Source organism: Botrytis porri (genome assembly GCF_014898465.1).
Source record: "Botrytis porri strain MUCL 3234 chromosome Unknown BPOR_019, whole genome shotgun sequence".
Taxonomy (NCBI): Eukaryota; Fungi; Ascomycota; class Leotiomycetes; order Helotiales; family Sclerotiniaceae; genus Botrytis; species Botrytis porri.
The window spans coordinates 241,337-258,570 of record NW_024066093.1 but is presented as its reverse complement, the minus strand read 5'-3'; the positions used below and the strand labels follow the sequence as shown (position 1 = coordinate 258,570).

Sequence of the window (17,234 nt, the reverse complement as noted above, 5' to 3'; positions counted from 1 at the left end):
TTCATTTATTTAAATTCGGCTGGTGTGTTTCACATATACTGTTTTGATATACGTAGAATGGTTTAATCTCTTAACCATAAGAAAGCTGCACTTCGTTATTGGAGAGTCAGATGAAAAGAAGGGATAAGCGATGCTTTACATCTATGGTATGATCTTATCGAATGGTCTGGTCTTTAAATTGTTGGTGTCGACAGGCCATTCTGAAGATCTCGTCGGTGGGTAGGTAAGGCTTGCATGTATGGATCTTGACCGTGAGGGATTGCTGGTGATTCGAGGTAGGGTTAACTACAAGGAAGTGTAGTATAAGGAGATTTGAACGGTACTTGGCTCTTGAGTGAGTGGACAAGAGCTTCTTTTCTCTTTTCTTGAAGACCTCGGAATTCTTTAATTTGTCGTTCACTCCTTTTGCTCACTCGCTCTGGAAGTTCTTTTTCCTGACATTCTTTTGATCGAACTTTGAAAGTTCAAATCCACTCACTTACTATCCACGCTCTTTTATTTCCATTCTCCGATCTCTTCCCTACCCATTTAGGCCATCAAATTCACCATCGCAAAATGATCGTCCAAATTCGCAACGCCGCAGCTCTGGTAGCTCTCACATCTACCGCCAGCGTTCTGGCTCGTCCTCATTTCAGTACCCGAGCCACTCAACCATCAACCGATCTTTGCGGCGACTATGATTATCTCATTTTGAACAATTCGCCATGGATTGTGTATAACATGTTGTATAATGCAAATCAGATCGTGGGAAGTCAGTGTACATATTATGATAGTATGATTACAGGTAGTGATGGGACTGCCGAAGTGAAGTGGAACAGTCAGACGGATATTACTTATGTTGAAAGCACGTATGTAATTGAAACAATATCTCAAATTATGAATTTCAAATTAATGTCAAAGTCCAGAAACAACGTTCCCAAAGGATATTCTTTCGTAGGCCTGACGCAAAACTTGGAAACCCCTCTCACAGGCATCGCTTCTATTCCTACAACCTACACCTGGACACGCTTGAACACAACCGCCTTCAAAGGAAACGTGTGCTACGATTTCATGACCAACGATGTTAAAGGTGACTCTACATCGAGCTCCTCCCAGGAACTCATGCTCTGGCTCCAGTACGAAGGCGGACAATTACCTATTGGGTGGGCTGGTGGAAGCGTAGCTACCATTGACAATCTATTTGGTACAAGCTGGGATTTGTATCAGGGTGTTAATGATGATACTGGTATTACGGTTAGCAGTATGTTGCCTAAAACTCAGTTTGAGGGAACCTTTGAGGGCGATTTGAGAGAGTGGTTGGTTGCGCTTGTGGGACAAGGTCTCTTTACTGAGAGTACGTACGTTAATGTTGGAAATGCTGGGTGAGTTTTCCCTTCTTTTTTTTTTTGCTTTCTTGGATAACTATTTCACAGCTATTTTGTTGGATTTGCATTGGGGATGAATGATATCATACTGACAAAAAGAAAGTACCGAATTCTTCTACGGAAACGCAATTATGAATGCAACCCTTGGTCTCCAAATTGATCTTGGTATAGCCACCTCTGCAGCGCTAAAGTAGCAGCTGTTTCTTCAGCATCTCCAAGTGCAAGCCAAATCGCTTCTACTTCCGCGGCAATTGTTCCATCCACTAGCTCACCGGCCGTTGCTATTACTACCTCCGCTTCATTTGCACAAGCACCAACCAGCACGTCCTTCATTGCGGCTGTATCTACATCAGCAAAATCAAGCTCAAAATCTCAACATGTAGCTACTCCTTCAGCGCCAGTTGTTCAGGGATCTACCATCGCTTCTACCTCTGTAGCAATATCTACCAGTATAGCTGCTAGCTCGGTTGCTGGTCTTGAGACCTCTGTTTCCAGTGCTGCTGTTGCTGCCCCAACTTCGGCTGATGAAGGAGATGATGATGAGTGCGAGATAAGTGTGTGCTTAGTTTAGACGATTCGACTAGGTTGGGCAAGTGAAACAAAAAGAAAGGATAAAGGAAGAAAGATAAGATGAGTAACTTATTTCTTGTACATAATATACTATACATATTTTTAGACGATCATATTGGCCAGCACTTTTGCTTTTGCAAGAAAAAGAGAAGAGTAGGAGGATCAGTGACAACAATAAGAATCCTAACAAATAGACAAACAACAAACTACGATGGCCGGATTCCTTCTCACCGTCCATGAAGTTGAGAGAGAAATGCTTTCGGTGGGTTTCCTCCATAACTCCTCCATATCCTGCGTATGTATCCCTTTCTCTACCCCGTGCCTTTCCTTCTCCTTCCATTTCATACAGCCCAATTCTGATTGAATACTCAAGAAAGCAATGTTGGCAAACGGTATTACCCAGAAGATAAGAAGGAGAGAAGGAAAGAAGTAGAACCATCTACCACAATTCCCTAATAAATACAAAGTAGGCCACAAACACAACCTCACGAACAAATCCTTAAATCAGTCGCACCACAATAATAACAATACTCTTGATTTAGTTGAGAACCAAAAACTAACATAACCACACAATCCAAAGACATCAAAGCGAACAGAATAGTAAGTTGCATCCCCACGGACTGCCAGCCCGATACTCCAAATTAGAGTAAGCATTAATGGGCATGCCAAGAATGCCAAGAGTATGGGGTGCTGCACATGATGAAGAAGTACCGGAATGCGGGGTATTCTTGCCGGAGGATGGGGATGCTGGGGTGGGAATTTTGTATGGAATTATGGGGTATGAGTGGTGGGTGATGGGCTTTGTGATTAGGGTGTGAAATGGTGAGAAAGTGAGGAGATTAGGTGGTAGAGTTATGTGGCAATGTCGTGATCACTGTATCTTAGATGTAGGGGGAGTAGAGTGTCAATAGAAAGGACAAGTATAGTGTAAATGATAGGTTCGATTTCTATTCTTCTCTCACAAACTACCAAATCCATCTCCTTCCTACCATCCCTCAATAAAACAATATCTCCCTCGCAATCACATCCAACCAACACCTCCCCCATTCTTCATCACGAAGGCAAACATTGACCTAACAAATAATTAGCCATCTCATCCCCAATCCCCACCACAAAAAGAAAAGAAAAACTCACTATAAAAGCCACTACTAACAACACACTTACTCCCACTCGCACATGCCGTCGCACCCGTCCACCCCTGCCCCCCACACTGCGCATAAATGGCCGCGATTCCCGTCCCCGCCGCCACCGCACTACTACTCGTCTTCGAAACCGTGCTCGTACTCAGCGTCAATTTCGCAGTCGAAGTTGCAACAGAAGTAGAGGTAGACGAACTCTTCGCAGTACTCTGCGCAGCACCACAGACAAATGGCGTCGGTCCCGGAATCGTGTACGTGGTAAGTGTTTGATAGATATTAATCAGGATTCCGGGATCACTCTGTCCATATGCACCGGGGAAGGAAACGGTGCTTGGAGATGCGGTTCCGGTTCCGCCAGAGACGTTGATTTGTGCGCATTCCATGTACAATTGTGCGCCTAGGCTTCCTCCTGCAGAGTGAAGCGCGATCAATTCTGCGCGGAGTAGATATTGGCCGTTGGCTATGCAACTTGGGATAGTGATAGGTTGTACGCCTGCGTTGTTGATGAGATCTGTGGTTGCCCATTTTTGGGTGGCGACGTTGAGACCTTGCTCGGAGATTTTGAACCAGCCGGAGCCGTAGCCCACGTCGGTGGTTGCGTCGGAGACTTTTTTCATGTAGGCCATGACGGGGCCAAGGTGAGATGGGTCGAGGACATACGTTGCGTCGTTTGCGGGTGTGCTGTCGAGTGTGTGGCGCCAGATGGCGTTTACGGTGCTGCCGGCAACGACATTTATGATGTTTGAGGAGGGGGTGGTGGGGTTGGGTCCACCGTTACAGGCGACATATTCGGTTGTTACGTCGTTTATGGGCTTGAGATGTTAGGAATGATTGTTTGATGTGGAATGGAGACTTACTCCGTCGTATGTTGGGGTTCGGATGGCATAGCTGGTATCTATTTGCTGTGAGTGAGGTATTTGTTAAAGAGAAGATGAGAGACAAACTGTAAAGTGTGTCGCCTGATTGCAATCTCATGAATATCGTATGTGCAGAGACATACGATAGAAGAAATGAAAAGGGTATGAGAAGTTGGAACTTCATGATTGGATTGATTTATTGAAAATTTACCGTGTGTAGACTGATTCTGGACACAAGTTTCTGCAGAATGAGAAAAGTAGATACTTGATATATATGCATTAAAAGGGAGTTCTAGCCACGTGGTTTTGTGAATGTAGCTTTCACCACTGCCCGAAGTCCCCGGATAAGACGTGACAGTTAACATGGTGGTCACCAAGTTACCAAATTATTCCCCCAAAATTCTCAGGGAATTCCTTGGCGGTCTAGGTTTCCAACCATAGAAATGTAGACATCAAACGACTTTCTGCAATAAGAACAACATCGTCAACTCTGGATTTCTTGACCGTGCCAATGACAATACCCAGTAGTCGAGAATCAGCAGAATATCTCCATGCAAAGGGCATAATATTGGGTAAGAAGTCAGTTACTCCAATATAATTTCATTTATTTTCTGCCATGTGAACATATATTCGGCTGAAATAATAATGATTCCGTCTTGATATATGATGCTAACTTTAAATGAAAGCGCCTAGTTGGCCAGTAATTGGCCATTTGTCTGAAGAAAGCTTGATGGGGGTATATGTCAAGATCTTAGCGGGAGGGAATGATATTATAGATCGATGAGCTAGGGAATCTTGACACGACACTTGTCGGAAGAATAGATGGGAAAATAGAAGGATAAATAGCCCAACATGGGAGCTAAGCGATGGCATACACGTGATACCTAGACAGCCTGTTTTGCACTTGCACAATGATTGACAAAACTCGAGATCGTGAGTAGATGTCATCTCAATCGTAAAGAATATTGCGCTTAAATAAAAAGTAGATATGGTATAATATTGATCAAAATATTGCTGTGTTTTTATCCTCCTATATTCCATAGGTTGTCCCTATACTGCTTATGTCCAATGGTTGAATCACCATTAACTCCACCAAAAACGAGCTAAGATGATCGATCTTTCAGTACTGTATCCGACAAAAGAAACTCGAGCGCGCCGCGCATTTTCCCCCATCCTTGGGTCATACCTGACCATGAAACAGAAATATTCCAGCCCTCAATTCGGCCTGACTAACAAATGAAATCTTTAATCCATCCTAATTTTTTCTGTAACATTTTCCTTCTCTACACCCCGCCCAGTCCAATATATTCATCATTCATCATAGCCACTTTCTTTGGATCTACTCCATCTTCAAAAACATTCGCTGCGTGTACAACATGAAACATACATTGCACAGCAAACATCGGTGCTGTATCCAAGATGTACATGAAATACTCATGACTCATCAGTGTCCCTGTCGATCCTTGTGAGAACTCAATGACTCTGTATACACATCTAGCAATGATCAAGCCCGCAGCTACGAACAAGAGCATGAGCAATTGATGCCAATGTTTTTTCCCACGAGCTGGAATATCGAAAGCTCTTGGATGCGAGCGCATGCGACGTTCGAAAGTAATGGCGATAACGAGGAAGATATTGAAGAAAAAAAGTTGTGCGAGAAGGCCGCCAATCATTACTTTTTCGCCAAGTGAACTCGTGCTGGGCGTTGCCATCATACCACCTCCGCCAGCTTGCATCAGGAAAGAGATGACATCTCCACCGACGAAAAGTTTGGTGACCTTTTTGGGAGAGATGAGGGATGCAGATGGTGCATTGACGAATAAGACGATACGGCCGTATATCATGTAAATAGTTGCTGCGTAGAGAGAAGGTGGAAGGATAATGAAGAGAGATTGAAGAGAGTAGAGCAATATGGAGGAAGTATTGTTTGCTGATAAATGCCGGAAGACATAACCGGAAGTCATCACTGAGTTCATAGATTAGAATTGGTTCATTGGAAAGCAACAGAAGATTACACGGGAAACTTACTGACACCTCCGGCTACCATGGCTGAGTAAAAGTAGGTTTTCTTTTGAATCATGATAAAGAGATGGTATATTGTACTCAATCCAAACAATGCAGCGGCAACCAGTGCAGTGGATGCACTAGGTGCATAGGCGTAAAGGTCCATTCTGAAGATTCAATGAAGCTGATTGATCGATGAGACCAGATGTGTAAAGCACCAAGGAGGGTATCACGAATAGGAAACGACAGAAGAAATACTAGCTCAGGATCGTAAGATCGTAAGATTGCAAGTGAAAAGGGAAAAAGGGTGATGAATGTGTTTGCAGATAAAGAAAGTATTGAAGAAGATAAAGACTGTTGTTCGTGGTGGGAGTATAATCATAATATGTACTCAAATAGTACACGCTCCCAAGGAGCACTAGCTCTTTCCAATGACTATCTATTGCTACAGCAATTTGCATGTTGCGGCCATCGTAGATCGTATTCGTGCCGTCTATTGAGGCGCATGCAAATAATGATTCCCACATCACACTCATCCTTACTTAAGTTGATACCGCTAGAAACCCCTGAGAAGATCCATGAACACGGCCGTTGAAGCCCAAAATAGAGCACCGATGGATACCTCTAGGCTTAGTCAACTGCGAAAAGTTCAGCCAGCATTGAATGCGTCAAGATCGTTGGTAGATAATCTTCGGCAGTGGAGAGGGATGGAGCACGACGGATGAATCAAGATGATGGAATTACGTTGAATACGCCGAAATAATGAAACGAGATTGAAACTTGGGAACGTGCTTCGAGTAAAGTTAGGGGCCTTTCCTAAAGGGTCCGTATTGACAGAAAAAAAGCGAAGAAGAGATGAAGAATCCACTTTTTATCCTCCAATGGCGCCGGTAAATACTGCTTCGTTCTAGTTGTGGTGCGAGATGCGAGATGCGAGGATAGATACGAGATACGAGATGAAATGGAATGGAATGCGACAGAATCTGAGGAGATGCTGATACTGATACTGATGGTACAGTAAAACCTCTCTGTAAGGATCTCCCCTATACCCTATGAGAAATAACCTCTATTATCCTTTATCCTTGGTATTTCTTTTGGTCTCAGGATTTTTAGATCGAAGAACAATCCATATTCTTGAGATTTTCTTTATTAGGGATAAGTTAGTTAACTTATGGATTCCCATGTTTTTCAGTCTCATGTCAGGGCGTAGATTCGGGATCCACTCTCATAGGGTTTATAACTTATAAGTTTATATAGTAGATTAGCTGCTCTAGATTAAGGATTAGCTGCTCTTGACCTAATCTAGAACTCTCATGCTTTTGTGTGGCGCAGTGATAAAGTTAACCTTGGAATCCCGAGGTCACCCCTGTACCTAGGTATTCTTATTAGATTAATAAAATCATCAAGATTTACTAATTAGCTATTACATAACAAACACATTAGTATTCTTGTTAAATATTCCAAGATTTTAGTCAAATTTAATCGAAAAAAAAAAAAAATGTTACAGAATTGATCCGATTGGGACCAAGCGGAACTAAATTACTATTATATCGGGGATTGGTCGGATACCCCTACATAAGGATACTCTTTTGAGTGATTACAAAGCTAGTATCCTTATCGAGAGGTTTAGCTGTGGGAGGAGGAGAATTGTAACTCGGTACTACTGGTATATAAGGCACAGTGTAAGACGATGTTGCTTGGTGTAATACTGTGTGAATATATATTGATTTTATGTTCTCAACGGAATCGGGATCAGCATTCTCCGATGCTCAAGGTACGATCTTGCCAAGAATCAACTGGGCAGCCAAATCCCGATGCGCCCTTCTTCAACGGTAATGGCAATGGCAATGGCAATGGCAATAGCAATGGTAATGGTAATGGTAATGGTCTTGGTTATGCATCAGATCCACGTTGCGGCATCTGAAATATTCCCCGCCATATGTGGGTGTTTGGTTCAAAGAGCACGGAAGATATCGATACCTGTAGGGCTGAAGTTGACAAGAGCTGTAGTAGTTGACCATGTCTTCTGGAAATCGTCCTGCGGAAGTCTAACAGATACTCTAGACCTTGAGTCTAGCTATATAATGAGATGTCCCCATCATATCACATGGCCTCTCTCTCTTTCTTCCGTATCAGCATCAGACGCGATTGTTTGTCCTTTGGAGACTACGAGCAGAAGACTCGGGCAGTGAAGTCGTGATTGGAACATTTCTTGAAAACATTTCTGTTGAATCTTTCAATCACGTGAAAGGATGCACATGCACATGCACGAGTCCGAATCCGATACATATCCGATAACTTATCTCACTTTCAGACCCTCTTCGTCGATAAAACGTTTTTAATTTGATCTATATTGATGAGTTCTGAATCATAATGATCTTTTTGGTGTTGGAGTTGTTGGCTGCTTACTAATGATCGAATTTATCTTCGGACCAATCAAGGGTCGGGGGGACGTTTATCCCTTGTGGTGAACCTTCGGGAGTTCCCTGCCTCGAAAACAAGGCATCAAGCCTGTTTCTATTATGTAATCATCGTCTGGTCTGAGGATGAGATAACCGATAGCCGATAAGTATACGAAATACGCGTAACGTAGTTTATCAGTGCGTACACCATATCAGTACGTGCACCACTTCAAAATTATACTAAAATCAGGGTTTTTTTAATATTTATTTTTTAATAATTAATCATTATTTTTTGAAAAAATAAAATATATGATAAAAATTATAATTTAAATATTTAAAAAAATATAATTTTTATATAAATATTTTCATTATATTTTAAAAAAGATTGAAATTATCACGATTTTCATTACAAAAAAACTTTCTTTAAAATAACTATTATATTAAATTATATTTCTAATAATTGATTAGAAATTCTTATTATTTATATAAATAACTATAAAGTTTTTAGGAAAAATCAAATTATATTAATAAATAAAGAAAGTGCACGATTATGTATAAACGAATTTTGTATGTAAAATGAGTGGTGCATATACTGATATAATGTATACACTGATAAACTACGTTATAGAAAAAGCTAAACCATATTCACTCTATAGCATAACATCCAAACTACATTGGAACTTCAAATCTCCCGGACACAGCTCGCAGCATAACCATGAATGAAAAGGTCAGAGATGCATTGAGATGTATTGGCACCCGTTGCTGTGACCAAACACGCTTCAATAAGGTATGGATGCACTGCCTTTATCGTATATACTTAGGCAGGTACACTGGTGGTACTCTTGCGATGGTCTTGGTCAGTCTAGTCAAGTATAGTTTGCCTGGATCAGTGGAAAAATGTACAAATATCTCCCAAAACCTTTTCCTTCCCATTTATCCTTTTTCCTGATACCATATCATACTTGTGCGTGCAAGTTTATTTGCGATTCTCTATCTTGATTCCCAGACATTATGGGCATGCCTGAACAACAGCCAGGGAGGAATGAAGGTATCAATTGGGATGCTCCTCCTCCCTACGAAGAATTGTACGCGTTCGGCAACGAACAGTCTGGTGTCTCTACTTCAGTCCAAGGTGATTAACTCTATCGACAGTCTGATCAAGGGATTTTACTGACACCAATAGACAATGGACGAATTAGTATGGCTTTTGTGGGTAATACCTCACCATTACCTCCAATCTCTGTACCCGAGAATAGACCGCAAGCAAAATCAGAGCCCGTGAAATCGTATCCAAGGCTTAATATAGTCATTCAGGTAGTTGGAAGTCGAGGTATGTACATTCCTAAAATCTCAATGTCGAGAGCAATCAGTTGAAATTCATCCCTGATCAACTCTTCCAGGTGATGTTCAACCTTTCATAGCATTAGGCAATGAACTTCAACTCGCAGGTCATCGGGTACGCATTGCTACTCATGATGTATTTGAAAAGTTTGTACGAGATTCCGGATTAGAATTCTATGCAATTGGTGGCGATCCAACAGAATTGATGGCAGTAAGTATCCTCCGTTTCCATCTCCTGATATCATCATAACCATCCCATCTAGTACATGGTCAAACCCCCCGGAATCTTTCCAAAAATCAGTACCTTGACCAGTGGAGAGATATCAAAGAAAAGAAAAATGATATCCGCTATGCTCGAAGGATGTTGGCAATCCTGTCTCGAACCCGATTCGAAGACTAGAGAACCATTTATTGCAGAAGCAATCATTGCCAATCCACCAAGTTTTGCTCATGTACATTGTGCTCAGGCACTAGGTATCCCAGTTCACCTTATGTTTACTATGCCATGGTCGGCTACGAGATCATTTCCACACCCACTTGCAAATATTCAATCTAGCGACACAGATCCTAAAACTGCTAATTTTCTTTCTTATGGATTGGTTGACACAATGACATGGCAAGGGTATGTTTCCATAATATATTCTTGATTTGAGATCCTCTAATCAATTGATAACAGACTTGGAGACGTAATCAATCACTGGAGAAAGAAGTCGCTAGATCTTGAACCGGTCCCTATAATGGCTGGTCCTCATTTAGCAGCTTCCCTCGATATCCCCTTTACCTACTGTTGGTCACCAGCACTTGTCCCGAAACCACAAGATTGGCCCTCACATATAGGTTTGTAAAGTCTGCACTTTCCAGCTTCTAGTACTGAGAATTTGTTTTAGATGTTTGTGGATTCTTCTTTCGTCCACCTCCATCATACAATCCTGATGCGAGGATCTTAGGGTTTCTTCAAGCAGGCCCGAAACCCATTTATATAGGATTTGGAAGCATCGTAATGGAAGATCCCCAGAAGATGACCGCGACGATCATGGCTGCAGTTCAAGATTGTGGTGTCAGAGCAATTGTATCGAAAGGTTGGAGTAAACTTGGACAAGAGGTTGAGAATGAGAATGTTTTGTTTATTGATGATTGTCCTCATGGTAAGAGATACATTAATATAATGATCTTAGCATTAACTAATATGAATAGAATGGCTATATAAACACGTGGCGGCGGTCATCCATCATGGTGGAGCGGGAACAACAGCATGTGGATTACTTAATGGTCGTCCTACAGCAATCGTACCATTTTTCGGCGAGTATGTCGAGACTTTTCATGCTTATAAAACTCCTCCACTAACTTTCAACAGCCAACCATTCTGGGGAAACATGGTCGCAGCAGCCGGTGCCGGTCCCGCACCTATAGAACAAAAATCCCTCACCGTCAGCACTCTCTCCAATGCCATCAAATTCCTCCTCTCCCCCAATGCAAAAGCCGCAGCACAAGTCCTCGCTTCAAGAATCCAACACGAAAACGGCGTAAGAGAAGCCGTTAATTCATTCCATCGCAATCTCCCCGTCAAAGCCCTCAGCTGTGAGCTCATACCCCAGCTACCCGCAACATGGTATTGGAAAAAGAGCAGAAAACATCTCAAATTATCTCACCAAGCAGCGGCCATTCTCGTCGAGAAGAAAAAGATAAACGCCTCTGATCTTTCCTTGTAAGTTCATCTCCTCCATACAAATATACATCTATCCAACCTACATACTTACTCAATATCCCACAATAAAGATATAAACCCCACCCAATAACCATCACCAACCGTCGCTGGGACCCCTGGACCGCCACTACCTCCGCCGCCTTCGACAGCGCCCTTGACATCACCCGCGCCATGGCCAACGTCGGGCTCGACTACCGCGCCGAATACACGCGCGCTCTAAACAAACCACCCCGCAAAAATCAGTACGAACACGGCAACAGCTTCGATACTAACACCGATACCGCCTCATCGCTCAGCTCTCTACAAGCGAGCTCCATCGCGGTCGGAAAAGGTGTCGGAAGGGTAGGCATCGCGATGAGTAAACCGGCAATCGATTTACCCCTCGCGTTTGCGGATGGCTTTCACGCGTTGCCCGCGCTTTATGGGGAGAAACCGAGGGATATTGGGCAGGTGAGCGATTGGAAGAGTGGATCGATTAAGGGGGCTAAGGTTTGTTGATTTTTTTCCTTTCTTTTTCTTTCCTTTTTTCCCCTCTCTTCCTTCTTTGGAATGGGATATATAGATTTATAGGGACTCAAAAAACTAACCGCGTATACAAATAATACAGAGTATCAGCTATGGAATCGCAGATGGCTTCACAGGATTCTTTACACAACCTATTCAAGGAGCCATACAAGAAGGCGGAAAGGGATTTCTCAAGGGCCTTGGAAAAGGCACGGCGGGATTTCTCACTAAACCTGCTAGTGGTACGTTTTTCCCCATTTTCACCATTCCCTTTTACACGATGTACCTTACCTATAAATATCCTTTACTTCTGTCTTTCCCTGTCGCATTCAAAAACTCCCACCTCTCCAGAGCAAAAATAAAAACCACTAACCCCCCCTTCTCCACCCAGGCGTCTTCGGACTCGTCTCCTACCCCGCCCTCGGCCTCTACAAATCCCTCAGCACATCCACGCATCACGGCACACAGGGCAGAATTCTCTTGGCCCAACGCGAATACGGCATGCATCTTGCGATGACGCAGCAGATCCCCGAGGAGATGGCTCAGCGGATCGTACAGGGGTTTAAGTGAATAATTGAGGGGAATGGGAGGTTGTTGGTAATAGAGGTTGGGCTTTTTTTGTATGTAGACGGACGCATATACTCCCTTTTCAAGTTAAGAGAGAATATATTTAGGATGCAAAATTGGAATTTCTAAGGCGTCCTTCTATTGATCAATAGGGATGTTGTTGTGTTTGGGGAAGAGAAGATATATAAATTATATTATTTAAGAGAAGGAGTAAAAAGGAGTTTATTTTGATATAGAATATATAGGATTACTTTTAGAGCAATGAGTTACGCATTTACAGAGCATAAAGTACAAGTCATCAAATAAATCTAAAGTAGGAGGAGCATTAGGTATTCTTTTATCAAAAACTTTCATGTTTAAGTATCTATCTACCACCCAATCTCCACATCCTAATCCTAATTCAAAGATCAGGAGAGATCACTTAGGAGATTCCCATTCCATCCTATCCCACCCCCATCCAACACCCAGAACACCTCATCCATTCCAATAGCCGAGTCTCGATACTGTAGCACAGTACCAGAACTACTACCTCCTCTTGTCCTTCTGATAAATCTTTCAAGGTCGCAATTCCCTTTTGGGTCGCTTCTCTTCTCCTTTCAATTGCCTCTGATTTTCTGTCTTCTTCTTGCTATCCAAAGCCCCTTCAAGTCTTCATCAACATCCCCCTCCCCCTCCCCCGCATTCTCAGTATCATCAATCTCAGTATTCAATTTATAATCTCTCATCTCCTATTTCGAAACCTCCAGTAAGTGCTGTACAAATTTCTTCCTCTCAATCTCCAATTGAAAGAAGTTTTTTCCCCTGAAAATAAACTGTTTAATTGCAGATTTCAATGGCAACGCCCGCTCAGTCTTTATACTCGTCTGGTAATAATGCATCTACATTTTCGTAGTGACATAGTCAATCTGCGTTCGTTGGGCGAGTTTCATCCAATTTTCTTGCTTGACCATGATTGCTATATCCGTATGGCAAAGCTTATTTCTCTCGGAATACACTGATATGTCCCACAGGGTACGTATCAGCCACTGGTATTTTCAGATCCAAAATCACCCTCATCACTTGTGAGATGGCTCGGCATTGGTGTTGGTGGTGGTGAGTGAAATAATGATCTTGCTTCGTCTTAATCTCATGAATTTCTGACCAGTATTTTGCTGAATATCTTCGATCCCATTGTGCAGACCGTTTACAAGTCAAGCATCTAACTGCCGCTTAATCACCGTAATTCAGCAATATCCTTTCCTTTGTATGGCTTGCTTTCTGATTTCTTCTGCTTGAACACCCTCCATTCTTTTCATTTCCTTTTAATTCTCGGCGATATTCCATTCTTGCTCTGCTTTTCCCGTTGGATATGTCTCCTTTTGCTGAGCATAGCAGGTGAGATCTGTAGGTGTATGGACCGACAGGACACTTCTCAGCTTTCAGAATTCGTAACCAGTTCATTCTTCAATTCCTTGATAGATCTTTTGATTGTCCAATTTCGAATGAATCATTGTTGCAAATCCAACAGATATCGAATTGAGAATTCGAAAAATGTTGTTATAGTGTCCTGCTGGTGCTTACATCCATTGGTGGAGGTACGAAACGCAGGATTTGAGATGAAGCCAATGAGGTAAGTCATTGGGAGAATTGCTTTTCCAGTTGAAATAAAATATTCGTTGTTTGGTAATCCATATAAACGGATTGTAGCAAGTCTTCAGCAACGATTTCAATGACCTTCCACAACATAAATCCCATAAGATGTTGTGCCTGTGTATCCGAAGCAAAAGTAGCAAAATCCTCAGCAAACTATCCGCCTACAAATCATTTGGTTGAGCAACCACCCATCAAAATTCATCTCTCCCCCTTTTCATCTCATGTCATCCCACCACAACCTATCGATTGACTCCAATTCATCCACATTACTCATACCATTCATCAATCCCCATTCGCACACCAAGACGTATTCATTAAATCAGAGTTCCTCGGCACCATGACACCACATTGCCAAACTAACAAGTGGTAGAGCCATCTATGAGATCCAATTATCAGTATTCTCATCTCATATCCCAACTACCCCAATCTCTCATCTCAACAAATCCACAATGAAAATTCATCAGTCCAGAAGCAGAGTTGATAGGATGAAAAACTCGAAAAACATACCAAATCAGTAACTTGACAACAAAGTCTATGTTCCAACACCGAACAATCCGCGCCATCATCCAAATTCCTACCTATCAAATCCCATCATTAGCACACGCCCAAACACAACCCCCTCCCCTCAAAAAAATGAAAACTCACACCCAATCCCATTAACACTATTCCCATTCAACACAAACCCAAACATCCTCGCCGCCGCCACCACAATCGGTTGATCTCCATCCAGAATACTCGGACAGCATACCAGAGCTCCCTGGTTTACATCTGCGCATTCAGCAGAATGTGTGGTTGTTGTGAAGATAGCTGGTGGAGCGGAATTGAGTGTTGAGGCTGTGATGGTTATGTTTATGAGGGTATCGAGGAGGGGAAGGAGGGGGTTTGGAGCTGGTGCTGCGAAGATGAGGGAAGGGTGGGAGAGGAGGAGGAAAGAGAGAATGGAGAGGGGATGCATGGTCGTAGTTGTGGATGTTGATGTGGCGGGATGGTGTGTGGTTGCTTGTTCGTTCGTTTATATGAGAATTGAGAAGTCCTTAAACGTAGACAGGTATGTAGGTAGGTACAGCTGAGAAGTAAATAAACGCCAATCCAGCAAGTTCCAAAGTTAAGTCTGCAGCAAGCAACAGCTCCAGCTTCAAGCACAAAGCAAATAAGCAAAGTAATCAACTCCTCAATCTCAGCACCCAAATGACAAGTGACAAGTAACAAGCCAAAGAACAAAAGTTACAAAAATCGAGTCCCTTTCGTACTGCACAACCAACAAAGAAGAAGAAGAAGAAGAAGAAGAAGAAGAAGAAACCAAACCCAACTTCCAAAATCCAAACTCGAACTGATCACAATAAACTTCCATCTCCAAGTAGGAAGGTACCTATTACCTACTACCTACTACATACTACTTACTACCTACCCCTTCCATAAATAATGCCACACGAGTAGACTAAATCAATAATCTCCTGACGGAGCGAATGAATAGATAAATACACAAGTTACTTCCCAAACTTAGATAACTACGAGTATACTACTATCTTAATAATTCGAAAGAATAGAATAGAGTAAAGTAGATATATATATTGATATCAACTCACTGCACTTACTCTTTAGTTTCCTACCTATCAACCTACATACCTAATAAGTAGATGATAAATAAATATCCAAACTCTCATTCAAATTCTCCTAGAGTAAGAGCAAAAGTAAGAACACAAGCGCAACAAGAACATTACAATATTACAACTTCACACCTTCACACCTTCACATCTTAAAAAGAGTAACCCCAACAGATCCCCATCTACCTCATACCTACCTACCCAACTCACTACCCTTCCCCAAACCCAATTTTCGCAAAACCACTCCCAGAATACACGGACTCCACAACTCCATCCCTAACTCCCCATCTACAATCCACAACCCTTTACCAAACCTAATAATTCAATTCTCCCGCAAAAATCTGTTCCCACATTTTATAATCCCCTATAGTACATGTTATATAAGATATAAAAGCTTTCTTTCTCTCTCTCTCTCTCTCTCTCTCTCTCTCTCTCTCTACCCTTTTCTTAATTGGAGGTATTATATTCAGAATAGTATAATATCTCTATGATGTTTGTGAAGTGAAGATTTATCTATATCTTTATGATTCTAATTTCTTTCAAGTTATCTAATATTTTTTTAATCTATCTCTTCTATCTCTTCTATCTCTTCTATCTCTTCTATCTCTTCTATCTCTTCTATCTCTTCTATCTCTTCTATCTCTTCTATCTCTTCTATCTCTTCTATCTCGTACCCCCCTCTCGCTCTCGCTCTCCAGGAAAATGCAGCACGGTAAACTTCCACTTTACCTTTTATTCCGCGCCTTATAATTTTACAAAGCAGAAGTTGAAGAAGAGGTAGAAGTAAAGTAAAGCAAAGTAAAGCAAAGCACCCTCCTCCTTCCCCCCTCCCCCTCCCCTCTCTCTCTATATATCTTCTCTATCTTCTCCCTCAAATACCTCCCAATATCTCAACACCTTCCACATTTAAACAAGAACACTCCATCCATCCTATAAATCTATTCCCTGCTCCTACCCCTACCCCTACCCTAGTTTTCATATCATATATCATATATCTATATCTTTAAATAATTCATTCATTCATTCATTCATTCATTCATTCATTCATTCATTCATTCATTCATTCATCCAAAGACACATATATACTTCCCCCAAATAATTTCTATCGTACAAAATCGTTCATTTCCCCTTCCCCTCCTCGAGTTCCCTATTTCTTCCATTTCTTCCTTTAACAAACTCTACTCCTCCCTACTCCTCACCCCTCTCCCTTCTCCCAGCCTACATCCCCAACCATACTCCTTCCACTCTTCCCACTTTTCCATCAACAAAAATATCTCTCACTCCCTCCATCTTTCTTTTTCCCCATCACCATCACAAAAGCAGTAACATATCAAACCCACTCTCACTCCACCACTACCACCTTCCTGTCTTGATGTATCCGTAAAATTCTTCATTCCATTAACATTACAAATCATTCACATCTTTCGGCTCAGACGAACCCTTGAACAGATTCCAGCCAAAGAATGACAAAAATTGTACATAAAGTCGAAACAGAAATAGAAATTGAAGTCATTATATTCATGCCCACTCAAAACTCCATCCTAT

The 17,234-nt window shown here is 42.0% G+C and overlaps 5 protein-coding genes across 5 annotated transcripts; 2 read left to right on the top strand and 3 right to left on the bottom strand.

Annotated features, from left to right (window-relative positions):
- The first annotated feature begins 70 nt into the window (after positions 1-70).
- Positions 71-1,935, top strand: EAF01_011016 (uncharacterized protein). Its single transcript, XM_038919273.1, has 3 exons — positions 71-848; positions 906-1,361; positions 1,468-1,935. Exons 1-3 carry the CDS (start codon positions 556-558, stop codon positions 1,556-1,558), a joined length of 840 nt encoding a protein of 279 aa, XP_038765144.1. The 5' UTR covers positions 71-555; the 3' UTR covers positions 1,559-1,935.
- Positions 1,936-2,987: 1,052 nt separating this feature from the next.
- EAF01_011015 (uncharacterized protein) lies at positions 2,988-4,048 on the bottom strand (the record flags this gene model as incomplete). Its single annotated transcript, XM_038919272.1, has 4 exons — positions 2,988-3,007; positions 3,069-3,885; positions 3,931-3,968; positions 4,018-4,048. The coding sequence occupies 4 exons, from the start codon at positions 4,046-4,048 to the stop codon at positions 2,988-2,990; spliced, it is 906 nt and encodes a 301-aa protein (XP_038765143.1).
- A 1,165-nt stretch (positions 4,049-5,213) lies between these two features.
- Positions 5,214-6,100, bottom strand: EAF01_011014 (uncharacterized protein; the record flags this gene model as incomplete). The annotated part of the gene is made up of 2 exons (XM_038919271.1): positions 5,214-5,896; positions 5,959-6,100. 2 exons carry the CDS (start codon positions 6,098-6,100, stop codon positions 5,214-5,216), a joined length of 825 nt encoding a protein of 274 aa, XP_038765142.1.
- A 3,247-nt stretch (positions 6,101-9,347) lies between these two features.
- Positions 9,348-12,725, top strand: EAF01_011013 (uncharacterized protein; the record flags this gene model as incomplete). Its single annotated transcript, XM_038919270.1, has 11 exons — positions 9,348-9,468; positions 9,520-9,666; positions 9,737-9,888; positions 9,941-10,299; positions 10,354-10,514; positions 10,565-10,822; positions 10,872-10,980; positions 11,032-11,382; positions 11,454-11,871; positions 11,990-12,128; positions 12,278-12,725. 11 exons carry the CDS (start codon positions 9,348-9,350, stop codon positions 12,454-12,456), a joined length of 2,394 nt encoding a protein of 797 aa, XP_038765141.1. The 3' UTR covers positions 12,457-12,725.
- Positions 12,726-14,404: 1,679 nt separating this feature from the next.
- EAF01_011012 (uncharacterized protein) lies at positions 14,405-15,040 on the bottom strand (the record flags this gene model as incomplete). The annotated part of the gene is made up of 3 exons (XM_038919269.1): positions 14,405-14,461; positions 14,593-14,663; positions 14,731-15,040. The coding sequence occupies 3 exons, from the start codon at positions 15,038-15,040 to the stop codon at positions 14,405-14,407; spliced, it is 438 nt and encodes a 145-aa protein (XP_038765140.1).
- Positions 15,041-17,234: the final 2,194 nt, after the last annotated feature.